Source organism: Entelurus aequoreus, linkage group LG23, assembly GCF_033978785.1.
Source record: "Entelurus aequoreus isolate RoL-2023_Sb linkage group LG23, RoL_Eaeq_v1.1, whole genome shotgun sequence".
Taxonomy (NCBI): Eukaryota; Metazoa; Chordata; class Actinopteri; order Syngnathiformes; family Syngnathidae; genus Entelurus; species Entelurus aequoreus.
The window spans coordinates 35,324,670-35,346,453 of NC_084753.1; the positions used below are offsets into that span (position 1 = coordinate 35,324,670).

At 40.2% G+C, this 21,784-nt stretch overlaps 1 protein-coding gene across 1 annotated transcript in view; it reads right to left on the reverse strand.

The window, feature by feature from the left end:
- Positions 1-2,304: 2,304 nt before the first annotated feature.
- The window catches only part of LOC133640784 (uncharacterized), a 76,446-nt gene continuing 56,966 nt past the window's right edge, over positions 2,305-21,784 (reverse strand). Inside the window, exons 46-55 of the mRNA XM_062034429.1 lie at positions 19,134-19,310; positions 14,667-14,804; positions 14,387-14,572; positions 14,182-14,295; positions 13,968-14,120; positions 13,807-13,899; positions 13,599-13,724; positions 12,105-12,227; positions 8,475-8,549; positions 2,305-3,069 (exon numbers count right to left, since the gene is read on the reverse strand). Of these exons, the coding sequence (XP_061890413.1) occupies positions 2,929-3,069; positions 8,475-8,549; positions 12,105-12,227; positions 13,599-13,724; positions 13,807-13,899; positions 13,968-14,120; positions 14,182-14,295; positions 14,387-14,572; positions 14,667-14,804; positions 19,134-19,310 (1,326 nt within the window). The 3' untranslated portion in view covers positions 2,305-2,928. The remainder of the gene's footprint in view (positions 3,070-8,474; positions 8,550-12,104; positions 12,228-13,598; positions 13,725-13,806; positions 13,900-13,967; positions 14,121-14,181; positions 14,296-14,386; positions 14,573-14,666; positions 14,805-19,133; positions 19,311-21,784) is intronic.

Consider the following 21,784-nt stretch of genomic DNA (forward strand, 5'->3'; position numbering starts at 1 on the left):
ATTATTTGCAAGTTTGAACGTTAAATATCTTGTCTTTGCAGTCTATTCAATTGAATATAAGTTGAAAAGGATTTGCAAATCATTGTATTCTCTTTTTATTTACCATTTACACAACGTGACAACTTCACCGCTTTTGACTTTCAGTTTCGATTCTAGGATTTCAACAAAGTACCGATGGGTTTGAGATGATGAGTGGGTGAAAGGGCACACGGGTTACTATCAGTGAGTCAAAGGTGTGAAAGCAAACATGGCCGTCAGTGTTGTTATTAGCTCGCCCCTCCCGCCCTCCCACAAACACACGGAGAGACAAGAGGAGTGAGTCACTGCTGTGGATTTATTTCTGCTTCTGCTGGCGTCGGAAGGTGGACAACAGGAAGTCAGGGAGAAGGACGTGCTGGTGTAAGACCCGACATGCACGACACACATCAATTAATCACCCTGTGATTAATTAGTGCAATAATTAATCACCATGTAAACACCACCAGCATTTCAACCAGATTGTGTCCGTTTTCATGGCAATCGTCGTCTTAAAAAGAGTATTTTTATTCAGTGAAGAGGAAATACAAATAGCCTAGCAGCTAACAAACAAAAGCTTCATTTGCTGGCATCTATAAAAAAAAAAGAATGGCGGTATTTTTTTATTTATACACACACTCCTGGATGAATTAAGAGCTGACTTGACAAAAACAATATGAATATTCATGTAAACATAGTCCACACCAGCTCATCGTGTTGCCATGGAAACGCACTGTGGCCCTTTCCAAAAGTGACCAGACCTGGTTGTTATCGGGGTCAGTTCCAGAAAGACTCGACGAAGCAGGAAGGGGGGGATTTGTCTTGTGTTTACCCGACACGTGAAACGTGACGAATCCCTTCCCTGCTGCGCGACAGGGGTGTCCGAACGCTTTCCATACAGAAAATATAAAGAGTATGGCGGCTAAAAGCAATGCAATGTAGGTCAATATATGCTATGTAAGCCAGGGGGTGCCCACTAACGGCCACAGACGGGCAAATAAAAGATACGGGGGCCATTTTTGGTTGTTTTCCCCATCAAAAATAGTGCATTTTGGTAGAAATTTAAGTTTGAATGCTGAAGAGCGAAAGCCGGTCTAAAATGCTAACAGTTAGCACGCTGACCAAATAGCATCAAGTAACAAAAAATAGGGGCAAAATAAGTTAGCACGCTGACCAAATAGCATCAAGTAACAAAACAATAGGGGCAAAATAAGCTAAAAAGACTGGCATGCTAACATTACTATGTTAACATGCTAAAAAAAAAAAGTTAACATTACAGCTAACATGAGTGAAATTCCAAAATATATGACACTACACCTGCTAAATTAGATTTTTTTTAAAAAGCATGCTAATATTAGCATGCTAAAATGCTAACTGTAACGTGCGTCAAGTACCAAAATATATTACTCGGAGGTGTGTGCCTGAAAAAAATTGTTAAAAATGCGAGCATGCTAACGTTAGCATGCATCAAGTATTAAAATATAACTGGAGGTGTGTACCTACAAAATTTGCTTAAAAAAAGATAGCATGCTAACCGTACTACGTTAACAAGATCAAAAAAAAGTTAACATTACAGCTAACATGACACTACACCTGCTAAATTAGATTTAAAAAAAAGCTTGTATGCTAATATTAGCATGCTAAAATGCTAACTGTAACATGCGTCAAGTACCAAAATATATTACTCTGAGGTGTGTGCCTGAAGTTGTTTTTTTTTTTAAATGCGAGCATTTAAAATATTAGCATGCATCAAGTACTAAACTATGACTGGAGGTGTGTACCTACAAAATTAGCTTAAAAAAAGCTAGCGTGCAAACGGGCGTCATTCATCAAGGAACAAAAAAATGTGATGCCGCGATGTATACCTGTAAAATAAGCTAAAAAGACTAGCATGCCAACAGTACTATGTTAACATGCTAAAACAAAGTTAACATTACAGCTAACATGAGTGAAATACCAAAATATATGACACTACACCTGCTAAATTTGATTTTTAAAAAGCATGCTAATATTAGCATGCTAAAATGCTAACTGTAACGTGCGTCAAGTACCAAAATATATTACTCTGAGGTGTGTGCATGAAAATTTAAAAAAAAAATGCGAGAATGCAAAAGTACGGAGCCCCTAAAGGGACATGGAGGAAATAATATTTTTTATAATTTTTTTTAATTTTATTTTTTAGACATGTATCTCGTGTGCACGAGATACATGTCCACAAAAAAAAAAAAAAAAAAAAAATTATAATTTTTTTTTTTTAGACATGTGCGAAATTTATTTTTTATTTTTTTTATAACAATAAAAAATAAAAAAATAAAAAATATAAACAATTTTTTCCCCCCCCATGTCCCTTTAGGGGCTCCGTACAAAAGTTAGCATGCATCAAGTATTAAAATATGACTGGAGGTGTGTACCTAACAAAATTAGCTTAAAAAAAGCTAGCGTGCTAACGGGCGTCATTCGTCAAGGAACAAAAAAATGTGATGCCGCGGTGTATACCTGTAAAATTAGCAAAAAAGCTAGCATGCTGATATTAGAATGCTATCGAGTGTGCCGCGGGCCGTTTAAAAATATGCTGTGGGCCGCAGTTTGGACACCCCTGTGCTAATAAACTACTTGAACAAACCATCTTAGCTTTGTTTTCATAGGCTGACCAAGCAAACTCATGTAAAATCTTATAAAATATATCATTGTTAATCAATTAATTGTATTTGTTCAATAAATAACCAGCCGTGGGACCAAAATGGCGGCATATTGGTCACCCCTGGTTGGACTGGGACACGTTTAATCAGGACTTTGGTCTACAGGAAGTTCTCGGACTAGGTTCTCTACTCTCCTGAAGCCTCATGGGGGTTTTGGTGTTGGAATAAGGAGGAGACGCTGGTGTTCTGAGGCTAGAGGACGCGTTTCTTAGATCTACGAGAGCACACATCTCTGCTGAGCTTTGTGGAGGTTTGCGGTGGAGGAGGACGTGTTTACCAGTCTCTCGTCGGCGCTCTCGCTCTCCACGTCTGACCGGTCCTCGGGAGAACGCTCGTCAGCGGCGCCGGGCACGTCCTGTGGGACACGGGCAGGGTTACAGGTCAGACTCTTCAGGAATTCTCGGGACCTTCCATTGAACGCTGCGTTCATTTTCACGGCGAGGCTACAAGGAGCGGGCAGCTACACAACAGCTGAGCACACAGTAGCACACAAGCTAGAGTCGGGGTCGGCAACCCAAAATGTTGAAAGAGCCATATTGGACCAAAAATACAAAAACAAATCTGTCTGGAGCTGCAAAAAATTAAAAGCCATATTACATACAGATAGTGTGTCATGAGATATAAATTGAATTAAGATGACTTAAAGGAAACTAAATGAACTCAAATATAGCTACAAATGAGGCATAATGATGCAATATGTACATATAGCTAGCCTAAATAGCATGTTAGCATCGATTAGCTTGCAGTCATGCAGTGACCAAATATGTCTGATTAGCACTCCACACAAGTCAATAACATCAACAAAACTCACCTTTGTGCATTCACGCACAACCTTAAAAGTGTGGTGGACAAAATGAGACGGAAAAAGAAGTGGCATAAAACACGTCCTAGAAAGTCGGAGCAAGTTATACATGTAAACAAACTATACGGTGAGTTCAAGGACCGCCAAAATTAGTAGGACAAAACAGCGCTCGCCAAATACTCGAATCAGTGAAGCATGTTTAAAGGCCTACTGAAATGAACTTTTTTTATTTAAACGGGGATAGCAGATCCATTCTATGTGTCATACTTGATCATTTCGTGATATTGCCATATTTTTGCTGAAAGGATTTAGTAGAGGAAAATTGACGATAAAGTTCGCAGCTTTTGGTCGCTGATAAAAAAAAGCCTTGCCTGTACCGGAAGTAGCGTGACGTCACAGGAGCTAGTATTCCTCACAATTCCCCGTTGTTTACAATGGAGCGAGAGATTCGGAGCGACAAAGCGACGATTACCCCATTAATTTGAGCGAGGATGAAAGATTTGTGGATGAGGAACATGAGAGTGAAGGACTAGAGTGCAGTGCAGGACGCATCATTTTTCGCTCTGACCGTAACTTAGGTACAAGCTGGCTCATTGGATTCCACACTCTCTCCTTTTTCTATTGTGGATCACGGATTTGTATTTTAAACCACCTCGGAAGTGTGGCGGGAAATTTAAAATTGCCCTTTATAAGTTAACCCGGCCGTATTGGCATTGCAATGTTAAGATTTCATCATTGATATATATCCTCTTGAAAATGAGAGTCGAGCACGCGAAATGGACATTTAAAGTGACTTTTATCTCCACGACAATACATCGGTGACACACTTAGCTACTGAGCTAACGTGATAGCATCGTTCTCAAATGAAGATAGAAACAAAATAAATAAACCCCTGACTGGAAGGATAGACAGAAGGTCAACAATACTATTAAACCATGTACATGTAACTACACGGTTAAAAATTCTCAGCCTGGTAAGGCTTAACAATGCTGTTGCTAACGACGCTAAGGCTAATTTAGCAACTTAGCAACCGGACCTCACAGAACTATGATAAAAACATTAGCGCTCCACCTACGCCAGCCAGCCCTCATCTTCCCATCAACAGCCGTGCTCACCTGCGTTCCAGCGATCGACGGCGCGACGAAGGACTTCATCCGTGGGTTTGGCGGCAAGCATCGGCTAGGCGTAGTAAGTAGTCCTTGTTGTGTTGCTGTAAGTATTGTACTAATACACCGATCGATCCCACTTCTTCTTTGCAGCCTCCATTGTTCATTAAACAAATTGCAAAAGATTCACCAACACAGATGTCCAGAATACTGTGGAATTTTGTCGAAGAAAACAAGAGGTTTTTGTATCGGGTCGATGGGGTCCAACCACTTCCGTGGATTTTGTGACGTCACGCGCATAAATCATATCCAAAGGAGTTTTTCAACCGGAAGTGTGGCGGGAAATTTAAAATGTCACTTTATAAGTTAACCCGGCCGTATTGGCATGTGTTGCAATGTTAAGATTTCATCATTGATATATAAACTATCAGACTGCGTGGTCGCTAGTAGTGGCTTTCAGTAGGCCTTTAATGTAAACAGTAGGGGTGTGGGAAAAAAATCGATTCGAATTCAAATCGCGATTCTCACGTTGTGCGAGTCAGAATCGATTCTCATTTTTAAAAAAATCGATTTTTTAATTTTTTTTTTTTTAATTAATCAATCCAACAAAACAATACACAGCAATACCATAACAATGCAATCCAATTCCAAAAGCAAACCCGACCCAGCAACACTCAGAACTGCAATAAACAGAGCAATTGAGAGGACACACTAGGGATGTGCGTATCGATCCTGTGGTATCGATATATCGATACTCACACGCTACTCATTTGGCATCACTTTTCTGAAAAAAGTATCGATATAAACCAAAAAACGGCGTGTGGGGGGTGCAAGCATCACTTGCAGATGTTTTTGATGACTTACTTAACTTCCTATGTGCTGGGACACCCCTGTACCTGGCAGAGTATAGAGCTGGCCCAGTCACGTCACAGCTAGAGACAGCCAATGAGCGTCGTCAACGTGCAACACACACACACACACAGCCAGCCGACAGCGATGCAGCCAGGCATATCCAGTGTCAGGCATTGTTTATTTTATTTTTTTACTGAATATTTTTGTTTAAATGATTATCCTAAATTCAAGTAATTTCCACACAGGGGAATTTACTGTTAGTTGAAAATTGCTTGAGTATTTAAAACAAGATAAGAAAGAGATACAATTTGGAGATTCTTCATCTTTGCATTACAGTTTTATTTTCTTTCAAGAAAATCTTGAATATATGATTGAATGTGATTTTGGTTTTAATCTGTAACATGATTTCTTACATTTCGAAAACATTAGCCTATTTCATATTTCATTAATTGCTAATTATATCACAAACTTTAAAAAATAACTGCAGCTTCTTGCGATTCGGATTTGACAGTTAAATGGAAAGCCCTAATATTTAATTATTATTATATATAATATATAGTTATTATTATATATAATATTTAATTTATTTGTCATATTTATGTTATTTATTTTAATTTTACTTTTATTATATATTGACCATAATAAATGTGGTATAAATGGTCTGTATTTGTCTTGTGATTTGTCTCAAATAATAACAATAGTAATAATATTTTTGACTGACAAAAAATTGCCAATAAGAAATTATTGGTATCGGTATCAATGAAAAAGTATCGGTATCGTATCGAATCCTAAAAGTGTGGTATCGCCCATCCCTAGGAGACACAAACACGACACAGAACAAACCAAAAGTAGTGAAACAAAAATGAATATTATCAACAACAGTATCAATATTAGTTACAATTTCAACATAGCAGTGACTAAAAATCCCTCATTGACATTATCATTAGACATTTATAAAAAAAAAAAGCACAAGTGTCACAGTGGCTTACACTTGCATCACATCTCATAAGCTTGACAACACACTGTGTCCAATATTTTCACAAAGATAAAATAAGTCATATTTTTGGTTCATTTAATAGTTACAACAAATGTACATTATTGCAATCAGTTGATAAAACATTGTCCTTTACAATTATAAAAGCTTTTTACAAAAATCTACTACTCTGCTTGCATGTCAGCAGACTGGGGTAGATCCTGCTGAAATCTATGTATTCCATGAATAGAGAATCCTTTAATCGGGAAAATACCTTTTTTGAATCAAGAATCGCGTTGAATCGGAAAAAAAATCGATTTATAACCGAATCGTGACCCCAAGAATCGATATTGAATCGAATCGTGGGACACCCAAAGATTTACTTAATTTAAGAATATTTTTCAACATATTGAGAAAAAAGGTGTCATATTTTTTTTTCTACCAAGAAAAGTGCACTTGTTATTAGTGAGAATATACTTATTTTAAGGTATTTTGGGTTCATTGAGGTTAGCTCATTTTACTTGTTTTGGAAAGTCTTGACAAGCCAAATTTTCTTGTTCCATTGGCAGATAATTTTCCTTAGTTCAAGTAAAACACACCTATATTTAGTTTGTTTTTGTCTTGTTTTTGAACACTGACGTTTTGCAGTGCAGTTGACAGTAAAAAGTCGTTGTCGCAATTGTTGGATATGACTTTAAAGCATAACCAAGCATGCATCACTATAGCTCTTGTCTCAAAGTAGGTGTACTGTCACCACCTGTCACATCACGCCGCGACTTATTTGGAGTTTATGGCTGTTTTCCTGTGTGTAGTGTTTTAGTTCTTGTCTTGCGCTCCTATTTTGGTGGCGTTTTCTCTTTTTTTGGTATTTTCCTGGAGCAGTTTCATGTCTTCCTATGAGCGGAATTTCCCGCATCTACCTTGTTTTAGCAATCAAGAATATTTAAGTTGTTTGTATTCTTCTTTGTGAGGACATTGTTGATTGTCATGTCAAGTTCGGATGTACATTGTGGACACCGTCTTTGCTCCGCAGTAAGTCTTTGCTGTCGTCCAGCATTCTGTTTTTGTTTACTTTGTAGCCAGTTCAGTTTTAGTTTCGTTCTGCATAGCCTTCACTAAGCTTCAATGCCTTTTCTTAGGGGCACTCACCTTTTGTTTATTTTTGGTTTAAGCATTAGATACATTTTTACCTGCACCCTGCTTCCCGCTGTTTCCCACATCTACAAAGCAATTAGCTACCTGCTGCCACCTACTGATATGGAAGAGTATTACACGGTTACTCTGCCGAGCTCTAGACACTCAACAACAACACATCATTTGCAGACTATAATTACTGGTTCGCAAAAAATATTTTGGACACAAATAGGTGAAATTAGATCATCTCTCACAGCACACCAGACTGTATCTCACGGCACACTAGCGTGCCGCGGCGCAGTGGTTGAAAAACACTGCCTTAAATGAACAATGTTGCAGTCTAAAACGGGACAATTGTCAATAAAAACAAGCACCACATAATTATAGTTGCATATTACATGCAAGGACTCCCAACGCAGAAGCATGGCAGAGAGTATCCAGTAACAAACGTGTCCGCATCATTCACCTAAGAGGTGTCGCCAAAAAGTCAATTACCACTCTACTTCAACTTAAAGACAGCAAAAGTTCATTCCAGACGGTTGATATTTAATACCGGACTATAATAAGCCACAAATTTTTTCCCACGCTTTGAACCCTGCGGCTTATAAGAAGGTGCGGCTAATATATGGATCTTTATTCGCTCACGGTCATGATAAAAACAATAGTTGCAAAATAAAACAAGACGAGTGTTTAAATGATAGTGCTATATGGCGCCATCTTTTGGACGAGTTAGCTCACTGCAGGTGCTACAGTGCCCTTCCATTTACTGTTGGACTGTTTGCTCTTTTATTCCACGTCTTTTTTTGTAATAGTATTTTCAAAAACCCCTGCACTAAATGAAGGAAATCCATGTTATTTTGGTTTAGTGGTGACAAGAATGAGCGCGACACTACCTGGGTGTCATCTGGCGACGCCAGCTCGGCGCTTTCTTCACCGGAAGGTTCTCTCTTTTCAGGGGCGTCCGGTTGCTTGATGAAAAACACAAGACACAAAACAAATAAAGCAATCCATGCCACTTTATGGACTAGAATAGAATAGAATAGAATAGAAAGTACTTCATTGATCCCTGGGGGAAATTCAGCACCACAGTTCGCTCACAATAGACAATAAACACTTACATGTGAATAATATAAATACAGTCTATTATACAGCATTATTTACATGTGAATAATATAAATACAGTCTATTATACAGCATTATTCACATGTGAATAATATAAATACAGGCTATAATACAGCATTATTCACATGTGAATAATATAAATACAGTCTATTATACAGCATTATTCACATGTGAGTAATATAAATACAGTCTATTATACAGCATTATTCACATGTGAATAGTATAAACACAGTCTATTATACAGCATTATTCACATGTGAATAATATAAATACAGTCTATTATACAGCATTATTCACATGTGAATAATATAAATAGTCTACTATACAGCATTATTCACATGTGAATAATACAAATACAGTCTATTATACAGCATTATTCACATGTGAATAACATAAATAGTCTATTATACAGCATTATTCATATGTGAATAATATAAATAGTCTACTATACAGCATTATTCACATGTGAATAATATAAATACAGTCTATTATACAGCATTATTCACATGTGAATAATATAAATAGTCTACTGTACAGCATTATTCACATGTGAATAATACAAATACAGTCTATTATACAGCATTATTCACATGTGAATAATATAAATACAGTCTATTATACAGCATTATTCACATGTGAATAACATAAATACAGTCTATTATACAGCATTATTCACATGTGAATAACATAAATAGTGTATTATACAGCATTATTCACATGTGAATAATATAAATACAGTCTATTATACAGCATTATTCACACGTGAATAATATAAATAGTCTACTATACAGCATTATTCACATGTGAATAATACAAATACAGTCTATTATACAGCATTATTCAAATGTGAATAATACAAATACAGTCTATTATACAGCATTATTCACATGTGAATACCATAAATACAGTCTATTCAGCATTATTCACATGTGAATAATATTAATACAGTCTATTATACAGCATTATTCACATGTGAATAACAAATACAGTCTATTATACAGCATTAATCACATGTGAATAACATAAATACAGTCTATTCAGCATTATTCACACGTGAATAATATTATGACAGCCTATAATACAGCATTTTTCACATGTGAATAACAAATACAGTCTATTGTACAGCATTATTCACACGTGAATAACATAAATACAGTATATTAAGCATTATTCACATGTGAATAATATTAATACATTATACATTTACAGTACATGTACAGTCAAAAAGGAACATATGCACTATACAGTCTGATAGCTGCTACTACTTTGTAGCGGACATGATGATGCTGACAAGATGTGTTAGTGCACTTAAATGTAGAGTATATGTAGAATATATTTATATTATTTATATATTATATTATTTTATTTATAATTATTATTGTCTGTTGTGAGCGAACTGCGGTGCTGAATTTTCCCCAGGGAACAATAAAGTACTTTCTATTCTATTCTATTCTAGAGACCATCAGGACTTTAGTGAGCGGCTACATTCACTGCCCAGCCAAGAAAAGTTACATGGGGAATAACTAAGCTAATAATTCGGAACGTTCAAGAAGGAAAAACATCTGGAATGATGCTCCATCCAACCGAACGCTTTTTCTACCGCTTATCCTCATCTGGGTCTCAGGCGAGTTGGAGTCTATTCCTGGTAACGTCACGTCAGAGTCAAGGAACGAACACCTTGGAGAGGTCGCCGGCCAATCACAAGCAAGCGTTAACTTTGGAGCAGAGGTGTGCACACTTTTTCCACTTGGGGCCACACACTAAAAAAATCATAGCATGCGGGGGACATTTTGGATTTAAAAAAAACATGCATGCTAATATTAGCATGCTAAAATGCCAACTGTAACATGTGTCAAGTACCACAATACATTACTCTGAGGCATACTTGCCAACCTTGAGACCTCCGAATTCGGGTAGCGGGGGGTGTATATTGTAGCATCCCGGAAGAGTTAGTGCTGCAAGGGGTTCTGGATATTTGTTCTGTTGTGTTACGGTGCGGATGTTCTCCCGAAATGTGTTTGTCATTCTTGTTTGGTGTGGGTTCACAGTGTGGCGCATATTTGTAACAGTGTTAAAGTTGTTTATACGGTCACCCTCAGTGTGTGTAAAAGCCGCATATATAATGTGACTGGGCCGGCACGCTGTTTGTATGGAGGAAAAGCGGACGTGACGACAGGTTGTAGAGGACGCTAAAGGCAGTGCCTTTAAGGCACGCCCCCAATATTGTTGTCAGGTTGGAAATCGAGGGGCACTGAAATTCGAGAGTCTCCCGGGAAAATCGGGAGGGTTGGCAAGTATGCACTGAGGTGTGTACCTAAAAAAAAATTTTTTTTAAATGCGAGCATGCTAACGTTAGCATGCATCAAGTACTAAAATATACCTACAAAATTAGCTTAAAAAAAGTTAGCATACTGACATTTGTCAAGGAACAAAAAAAATGTGATGCCGCGGTGTATACCTGTCAAATTAGCAACGTTTATGTGACTTTTAAATGCGAAAAAAGCGTTTCCATCATGCTTTTCCAACCTGCTCAGTGGCCTAGTGGTTAGAGTGTCCGCCCTGAGATGGGTAGGTCGTGAGTTCAAACCCCGGCCGAGTCATACCAAAGACTATAAAAACGGGACCCATTACCTCCCTGCTTGGCACTCAGCATCAAGGGTTGGAATTGGGGGTTAAATCACCAAAATGATTCCCGAGCGCGGCCACCGCTGCTGCTCCCTGCTCCCCTCACCTCCCAGGGGGTGTAACAAGGGGATGGGTCAAATGCAGAGGGTAATTTCACCATAGATTTAAACTTTTATTAGTAGATTGCACAGTACAGTACATATTCCGTACAATTGACCACTAAATGGTAACACCCCAATAAGTTTTTCAACTTGTTTAAGTCGGGGTCCACGTTATTCAATTCACACACACCTAGTGTGTGTGTGTGTGACTATCAGTTGTACTTTAACTTTTTACGAAACACTTCAAACATCGAAACGTCTCAAAAACCACCTCATGAGAGATACTTGAGCTTTTCCGAAATATGGGGGTTTCCGTTACCAGTTTCTTATTGCGATATTTAGGTTTTGCGCATCTCTTGGGGTAATGGTAACGCATACTTTTTATCGGAACCAGGAAATATTAACGTCGCTGCTAAGTATGCTGTCACCGCGACCCAGATAAACGGAATAATATTGACCTTTTTCGGGCTGAGCAGAGAATTTAGGAACAGAAGGTTATAGAGAAAGAAGTTAGTAGAGATGGTATTGAAAGGACATTAGGATTTAGGAACAGAAGATTGTAGAGAAAGAAGTTAGTACAGATGGTATTCAAAGGACATCAGGAATGGAATGTAAAAACATGGAGCAAAAACAGAGACAGAAAAAGGGGACATCTTCCATCTTTGTTTTTGTTACCTCAGAAGAACCACCCAGGAGAGCATCCCAGAGCCACCACACAACACCTCCTCCACCTCCCTTCACTCTCTGCTCCTGCCCTCCCACTTCCTGACAGGCCTCCTCGCCGCCAGCGCCTTGCCGCTGAAACAAGACGAACGTGCCATCAAGTGTGCCACCACAATGAGCCCCCAAGCTCTATTATTGTGACGACTGTATGTTCTGGTTAGGGATGATGTTCGAAACCGGTTCTCCCGGTAGTTCAATAAGAAAAGAACCGATTCCATGGACTCGAATCCCTTTTTGAGAACCAGTTCCCTGTTATCGAGGCCACTATAGTAAAGAAAAAGAGTTGGTTCTTTATTCGAATCCCTGGGAACGAATCCCGTCCCACAGGAAATGCCCTGTGGGACATCACAGGAAATGACGTAGCTCAGTCATTAGGCGGCAGATACAGAAAGCAGCAAAAATAATGGACTGGAAAAAACGCCTCAAGGCATGGCTTCATTTTACAAAAAAATACGACGAGGAAGCGGCAATATGCAATTATTGCCAGGCTTCGCTCTCATGTAAGGGGAGCAGTACAACAAACATGTTGAAACATGTTCAGGCCGCACATAATCTGAACGTTCGAGAACCGTGTCGTGTCTTTGACACGTGGAGAAGCAGCGACAGAGATGACGAAGCACGCCCCTCTTCCTGTGCTTCAACCTGCAGTCCCAGTGATAGTGCCGGTGAGTAACTAACGTTAACTGTTGCCGGTTAATTTCCATATCTGCTCACTTGTAGCCTTTAGGCTAAAATAAGGTTACCCCTTATGTCAACCAGGACTGCAGAATTGTTGATTAAAGACTGGTGGTGTTCTTAGTGTCATAGTGTGTGTAGTTAGTATGTTCCAATAGCAGCAGAAGTGCACTTTTTGGAGAGCTGTATTATTTTCAGTTTTTTGCCCAAGGGACTGATTTTATTTAACAATATATTATTATTTATACACTTATAGTGATCACAGAGACAGGTTGTTTTTGTGTTACTGAATATATTTGTTTTTCTTGAAAATCCCACTTAATATACTTTGGGTAACAACAGACAATATTTATTTATTTTATTTTATTTTTTTAGGGGGGTAACAACAGTCAATATTTATTTATTTATTTTATTTTATTCTTATAAAATAAAAGTGAGCTTTTGTTAAACCAAATATTGTGTTTTTTTCCATATACAACAACCTATCTGGATTCGATAAGAGAATCGATGAGGAATCGGTTCGATAAGAGGATTTGATAATGGGCTGGAACTCGATAATTTCTTATCAAACATCATCCCTAGTTCTGGTGACAGAATTCCCAAGAACACCACATTGGTAGTAGTTAGCATGCGGCCATGATGAGGTGTTGAATGCACTTGATGACGATGCCTGTCAGTACACACAGGACTTGCAGCTTTCAGGACAACAAACCGTCAGTGTCATGAATTTCATATTCAAAAGTTTCATGTCATGCTTCGGGTCTTCCTTACCGTCGGGCTGTCAGCGGTCTCTGACAGTCTCTGCTCGGGCGTCGCTCTTTCAACCGTCAACAACGTAGCTCCTGAGAGTCGCAGCGCGTCATCCTCAACATGGGCGATCATGATTTGGGCGTTCTCCTGCCACAAGGCGACACAAACAGAACCCTCCCTAGTTGTTCAGAGACATGAGGACAGTATGACAGTGTTCCTTCTAACAGACCTCAGCTTCCTCCGTGCTGGATCCTGCTTGGGATGTGGTCTTCGGGACTTGGAGTGGCGTGGGAAGCTGCTGGATAAAGAGAGCTGGGACTTTCTAGGACGAGAGTAGGACAGAACATGGTTGACTGACTTATCAACTGATCCGCCGATTGACCGACTGACCTTCTCCAGTTCTAGCAGCAACTTCTGCAGCTCCTCAATGACACTGAAGACGGTCAGCGTCTCCTCAGCCTTCTCTGGAAGATGAAGTTCCGGTTTTGCCTTCTGGATGTCCGCGATGCCGCTCCTCATGGAGTGGATCTTCTGTTCCACCACCTGTGCATGTCCAAGGAGCATCGGGCATGTGTTTCAAATCAAGAGACAAGCGGCATGTTACCTTGAGACGTCTCTCTTTGGGGCTGGGCAGAGTCTCTGGAGAAGATAAAATACTCTTGATCTCAGCAACGTTGCTCTCCATCTCCCTGACCTCGCTCTCGATCACTTCCACCTCCTTGGAAACCGGACGGTACGAGATACAAGAGACGACACAAGCGGCTGTCAGCAACACAGACATTGAAAGACCAAAGCAATCTATGACTCACGGAGGTGGCCTGCTGGAGTCGAGACAAAGGAGCGGCAAAGCTGTCTTGAACGGCGGCCACTTGGCGGTCGGCTTGGGAGAGCTGTTCCCGGAGAGCGGACACGTCCACCACTTGAGACATTTCGTCCAGGACTGAACTAAAACCTTGCAAAGTGCTGCGGATCTGCGTTGAGTCTTTCAAGACCGTCTGTGACGTCATAAATCAAAAGAGGGGATCATTACTAACAACATTAAAAACATTTGGGGAAACTTGCGATTTTTTGCATTGAGGTCCTGCTGACCTGCAGAGCTTGAACGTGGTCGCTCAGACATTTAGCTGTGGTGTAAGTGCGAGGAGCGGCGAGCCAGGACTGAGTCTGTGCCATCCAACTCTCGGAGCTGTTGATCATTTCTTGATGCTCCTGAAGCCACGTCTGCATCTAAACACAAAAACACATAATATTACAGCATTTTCCGGACTATAAGGCGCACTTAAATTCAATTTTCTTTCTCAAAACTCGACGGTGCGCCTTATAACCCGGTGTGACCAGTAGATGGCAGTCAAACATAAGAGATAAGTGTAGTCTGCGCCGTTTGATGTGCTTCAACATCCATCCATCCATCCATTTTCGACCGCTTGTCCGTATCGGGGGCATACGAGTATTATTATGGTGTGTGTGTATAAGGTAAGACTTATCTGGCGTTTTGTTTCGCAATATTATGCAAAAGCAACTTTTCTTACCATCCATCCATCCATTTTCTACCGTTTGTCCCTTTCGGTGTCACGGGGGGTGCTGGAGCCTATCTCAGCTGCATTCGGGCGGAAGGCGGGGTACACCCTGGACAAGTCGCCACCTCATCACAGGGCCAACACAGATAGACAGACAACATTCACACTCACATTCACACACTAAGGACCATTTAGTGTTGCCAATCAACCTATCCCCAGGTGTTCTTACCTTCTAGTTTATTTGGGATCTGCATAAATCCTGAAAAATTGCGCGACTCCGCCTTTGTAGACCGTGCCGACCCCGTAGTCGATAAGCTTCTTCTTTTTCCTCTATCTTCTTGTTATGTGGCATTCATCCTCCGATGTTGCCATTTCTAATATAAAGTAGTGTAAAGTACTTACTTATATCTGTCAGTAAATTCGCCATTAAAGCGCTAAAACATACCGGTGTAGTGAGTTTATATTATTCATCCAAGGAACTTTAGTTATTAGAGAGTACGGGTCGGAGGGTTTTTCACGGGACACATTTCCGGGTTTGTTTCCGAATGAGGAGATGCCGTTCCGTTATTAATTGAAGTAAAGTCTGAATGTCATTAAAACAGTTAACTCCATCTTTTGACACGTCTTCCACTCCCGTCCTTGCACGCTACACCGCTACAACAAAGATGACGGGGAGAAAACGCTGTCAAAGGTGAGCCACGTAAATAAGACCGCCCACAAAACGGCGTTTCCGGAAGCAACTTGCAGAAAGCGGCTCGAAGATGATCTGTAAAACATCATCCATGCAACATTTTGACCAAAGAACCACCATTACATGTTATGTAGACCACAAGGAAGTGTTTTACATTTAGAAAAAAAACAAAAACTAATATCACCCCTTTAATGCACCCTATAATCCGGTGTGCCTTATATATGAAAAAAGATCAAAAATAGACCATTCATCGGCAGTGCGCCTTATAATCCGGTGCGCCCTATGGTTCGGAAAATACGGTAGTAACATAACATAAGATAGCATGTTGGCCGCATAGTTAGGAGTTTGAGGGTTACAATCTCCGTTTTGGCATCTTTGTGTGAAGTTTGCATTATCTTCCATTGCGTGTGTGGGTTTCCTCCCACATTGCAAAAACATACTTGCTATGTAAATTAAAAACTGAATTGTCAATGTAAATGTGAGTTTTTATGCTCCTTTTTCTATATCAGAAGTGCCCAAACTACGGCCTTGTGGGCGATTTAGCCCGCGGGGCGTCATGAGTTCGATCAGTAATCACAACGCAGAGTGTTTTCAGATGAATTTGATGTATCAGACAGTCTGGATGTTAGGTATCTGCTGCCATCTTGTGGACAGCATAAGTAATTTAGGTCAATGACTATGAATAGTGGTTTGAACTGTCATTAGCACAGCATTCACTTCTATGACACAATACAAACAACCTACCCCAGTCAAGGCACAAAAAAAGTGCAACTGGCAACAAACATGGTCACACATAACACAACCTGATCACTGAACTTTGTGGATATCTTGTCGTCCAAACAACATAAAAACAATCAAAATGACACCCATTTAAATCCATTAGAGTGAATTATGGGAAAAATGCAAAACACTCCCTCCCCAATTTTCCATGTTTGGCACTTTTTAGCTGCTTGATATTTCTGATTAATTACAAAACTTTAAGGAGGTCCTCACAGAAGTAAACAAGATAGGAGTCGAACGTTCACATACTCTTAATATCCATGATATTAATATAATGCAGTGCAGCGAAAACACAACAAACTCCCTTCTTGTCTCTCATGGACAAACACCTGTTGTTGTTGACTTTGGACTAGGGACTGCACGACATCAAGGCCGCGGAACACAGACACACTGCAGGCTTACACACAAACATGCATCCACAAAAATATACGCCACACACATACATACCCCACGCCCCCCAATCCAACGCCTTCGACGCAAATCCCATAGGGGTGATGAAAGGATGGTCAGCGCCTGAGAGCTGCGGCCTACCACCATGACCCCGCACTCCCTCCCCTCTGTTGCTAGATATCTCGAGATGTACGTTGTAATATGTATATGTGCTTTGCTATGGAGGTTTTTTCCCACTCCAGACTGGGCCCCCTTAGGAGCCCAGTCTAGATTGTATTTTTTTACTCATCCTTCCCCAGCGTTTTACCTTTTTCCCATCTTTTACGGGGCGCCTGGTGGCGACCCATCAGCGTTCCTGTTCTGTAACCCTGTACACTGTTTGTTTGTCTAATCTTGAACGGGTTTGTGCTGAAAACAAAGTTTCGTTGTACTTGTGCAATGACAATAAAGACCTATCCTATCCATAGTATGTACACACATATATGCAGTGGTGTGCCGTCAGGGCCAGCAATACCTTCTCTGCTGGCCTAACATAACCAGAAATCATGATCATAGTTAAAGATACAATTATTTTTTATTTACTTTCCCTAAAAATCTAAAAGTATTCATATTCTCTTCATGTCATATTATGCTCGTTCCAGTGCTGTTGTTTTTAGTTTTAGTTTGTATCCAATCAGAATCCAGCTAGCTTATGTTGCCATGCTGTACCAAATCTGCCTGAGGCCTTCAGAATCAACGATGCGGGCGTCTGTGCACTGTAAACGAACGGGGACATACAGTTGATAGACAGATGCGATAGCCAATCAGATCACGAGTTGTTGTCAGTAAGGTCTTCTAGATGGCCTCACGTTGAACCTACATTCACGCATCCTGTGATTGGATATTCATCGGGACCGTTTGCGGATGAATTTGAGAACATAGAGTTGAGAGACAGTTGCGATAGCCAATCAGATCACGAGTTGTTGACAGTAGCCTATCTAGGTAGACTGTGATTGGGTACACACTTGTCACTCCAAAGTGAGTATCCATTCACAAGTTTCAATTTAGCAGGAAGCAGGAAGTGTTGTGCCGTAGCCAGACCGGGATAGCAGAGAAGGAGAACAAAACGTTGATTCGGTGGCAGATATATATTTGCAAGGCCGTTTTCAAGAAGGATATTTAAAGACAAACTATATCTTGTGAGACGATGTCGGCCAACCTCGGAAGCTAACTCAGCTGTTCTGTAGATGAAATGGGGAACGGCATCGAATAGGTCCTACTAATTGTGAGTTCAAATATTAAATGTTTTCACTTTTAATGTGTTTTTTGCAATTTTAATTTTGACAGCACCACATAAGATATGTTTTAATTGCTGATGTGTTTTAATTGATTTTTAAATGCGCCAGAAAATAACCCGTTTTGTGTACTGTTGATGTGATCAATGCCCAGTAGGGCGGAAATGTGTTTCTGTATAGTATTCCTCCAGAAATGGTCATGTGGTGACATCACTTAGGGTATTTTGAGAGGTAATCTCTGAAGTTGGTCATCACTAAATGCCTAGGTGGGAAACGCACGGCCGAGGCTGTCTCTCTCGTATGCGAAACCCAAGTCAAAAGGTTTGGACACCCCTGGTGTATATGTACCCTGCGATTGACTGGCGACCGGTCCATGAGATAGGCTGGTTTGGTAAATTGGGATAGGCTCCAACTTACCTGTGGCCCTAATGAGCGTAAGCAGTGCAGAAAATGAATGGATGGATGATAATGAATGGAATTTATCGAACGTCTTTCAAAAAGTATTATGTCGTGAAAGTTTTTAGTCCAAAGTCACACAATGGCGGTGGTAAGCTACATTTATAGCCATAGCTGCCATAAGGGATACTGTAAATTCATGACAAGAGCCTTTCTGACTACCACCAGACATTCATTGATATGTATACACCAGTGTGGACAGCACTGGAGACAAGGTGGGGGAAGGATCTTGCTTAATGACACAACAGTAGTGACTGGGATGAATGAAAAAGGCTTCAAACCGCCAACCCTCTGACTACTGGATGACCCGCTCTACCTCCTGAGCCATCGCCGCCTAATTCCATTACCATCCATTCTGTTTCCTCATTGAAACTTAAAAACAAACAGGTGCTGTCGTGTAATCAGCTTCAATATATGACTATCCAGAGTGTCAGGAGAAGGAATTAACCTTGCTGAGGAGAGTGGTCTTATGCTCCGCCTGCTTGGCTAGATGAGCATAGAGCTCCTGCACCTCAGTTAGTCTCTCTGCGAGGGACAACGCCTCCTGCGGGCTCTCCAGGGTCCGCATATCAGTTTCCAGCGCTGCCACATTCGAGTGCCATCTGTCCAACTGGTCCCACACCAGCTGCAAGAACAGTTAAGTAGAGTTAGAATTGGCTCGCATTAAGTGTTCAGATGTTTTACATGTATGAGTGGGCACTGTAATGTCATGGACCAGGTGTAAGGGGGAGCATTATGTCCACAGGAAACTACCGATAGGGATCAGCTCTTCTGGTAGTGTCTCGTTAGCACCAGTGTACATTTTGTTGACTAATTTTGTCGTTAACGACATATTTTCCCCTGACTACAATAGGACGGTAACTAATCACAACAAATGCACGTTGACTAAAAAAGTGACTAAATTAATTGACAATTTAGTCGAATAAAAACGAGACGAGAACGTTGACAGAGACATAATCCAATCATATTTAAAGGCCTACTGAAAGCCACTACTACCGACCACGCAGTCTGATAGTTTATATATCAATGATGAAATCTTAACATTGCAACACATGCCAATACGGCCGGGTTAACTTATAAAGTGCAATTTTAAATTTCCCGCTAAACTTATGGTTGAAAACGTCTATGTATGATAACGTATGCGTGTGACGTCAATCGTTGAAACGGAAGTATTCGGACACCATTGTATCCAATACAAAAAGCTCGGTTTTCATTGCAAAATTCCACAGTATTCTGGACATCTGTGTTGGCGAATCTTTTGCAATTTGTTTAATGAACAATGGAGACTAAAAGCTGTAGGTGGGATCGGTGTATTAGCGGCTGGCTGCAGCAGCACAACCAGGAGGACTTTGACTTGGATAGCAGACGCGCTATCCGACGCTAGCCGCCGACCGCATCTAAGATTGGGTGAAGTCCTTCATCGTTCCGTCGATCGCTGGAACGCAGGTGAGCACGGGTGTTGATGAGCAGATGAGGGCTGGCTGGTGTAGGTGGATAGCTAAAGTTTTTAGCATAGCTCTGTCGAGGTCCTGTAGCTAAGTTAGCTTCAATGGCGTCGTTAGCAACAGCATTGTTATGCTTCGCCAGGCTGGAAAGCATTAACCGTGTAGTTAAATGTCCATGGTTTAATAGTATTGTTGATTTTCTGTCTATCCTTCCAGTCAGGGGTTTATTTCTTTTGTTTCTATATGCAGTTAAGCACGATGCTATCACGTTAGCTCCGTAGCTAAAGTGCTTCGCCGATGTATTGTCGTGGAGATAAAAGTCACTGTGAATGTCCATTTCGCGTTCTCGACTCTCATTTTCAAGAGGATATAGTATCCGAGGTGGTTTAAAATACAAATCCGTGATCCACAATAGAAAAAAAAAAGAGTGTGGAATCCAATGAGCCAGCTTGTACCTAAGTTACGGTCAGAGCGAAAAAAGATGCGTCCTGCACTGTACTCTAGTCCTTCACTCTCACGTTCCTCATCCACGAATCTTTCATCCTGGCTCAAATTAATGGGGTAATCGTCGCTTTCTCGGTCCGAATCGCTTTCGCTGCTGGTGTAAACAATGGGGAAATGTGAGGAGCCCTTCAACCTGTGACGTCACGCTACTTCCGGTACAGGCAAGGCTTTTTTATCAGCGACCAAAAGTTGCGAACTTTATCGTCGATGTTCTCTACTAAATCCTTTCAGCAAAAATATGGCAACATCGCGAAATGATCAAGTATGACACATAGAATGGATCTGCTATCCCCGTTTAAATAAAAAAATGTTAATTTCAGTAGGCCTTTAAACAGTAAACAATCGTATAATCAGGCAGTCACGCCCACTCATAGTACACGCTAATTTATTTGCCGTCTAGCGCGTGGTATTTTAAATCCTGCTCTAGGACTAAAACACTATCAGTGAAGCATAAGAAACAAGACATGCAAAATCAGGGGTTTCTAACAGTATGTCTATTTATTTTGTTTAGTTTGGGAAAAAAAACTTGGTCAAAAGTAGGGCTGCAACTAACGATTAATTTGATAATCGATTAATCTGTCGATTATTACTTCGATTAATCGATTAATAATCGGATAAAAGAGACAAACTACATTTCTATCCTTTACAGTATTTTATTGAAAAAAAACAGCATACTGGCACCATACTTATTTTGATTGTTTCTCAGCTGTTTGTACATGTTGCAGTTTATAAATAAAGTTTTATTTAAAAAAAAATAATAATAATAAAAGCCTCTGTGCATGCGCATAGCATAGATCCAGCGAATCGATGACTAAATTAATCAGCAACTATTTTTACAATCGATTTTAATCGATTTTAATCGATTAGTTGTTGCAGCCCTAGTCAAAAGATGTTAGTGTGTATATAAGTACTTTAACGCCTATCAACAATTGTTACATCCATACTATATTGTTACACACCTCAGTACAATATGTCTTCTAAACCAGGAAGAAAGAGAAGAGAAGACATATGGACGAACTTCACCACACTAGACAACAAGACACGTAAACCATGTGGCTCCATTATCTCCGGTAAAAATACAACCAACTTGAAGCACCGTCTGCAGGCTAACCATCTGGACATCTACGCAACATTAAGGAGGCCAAAGCTA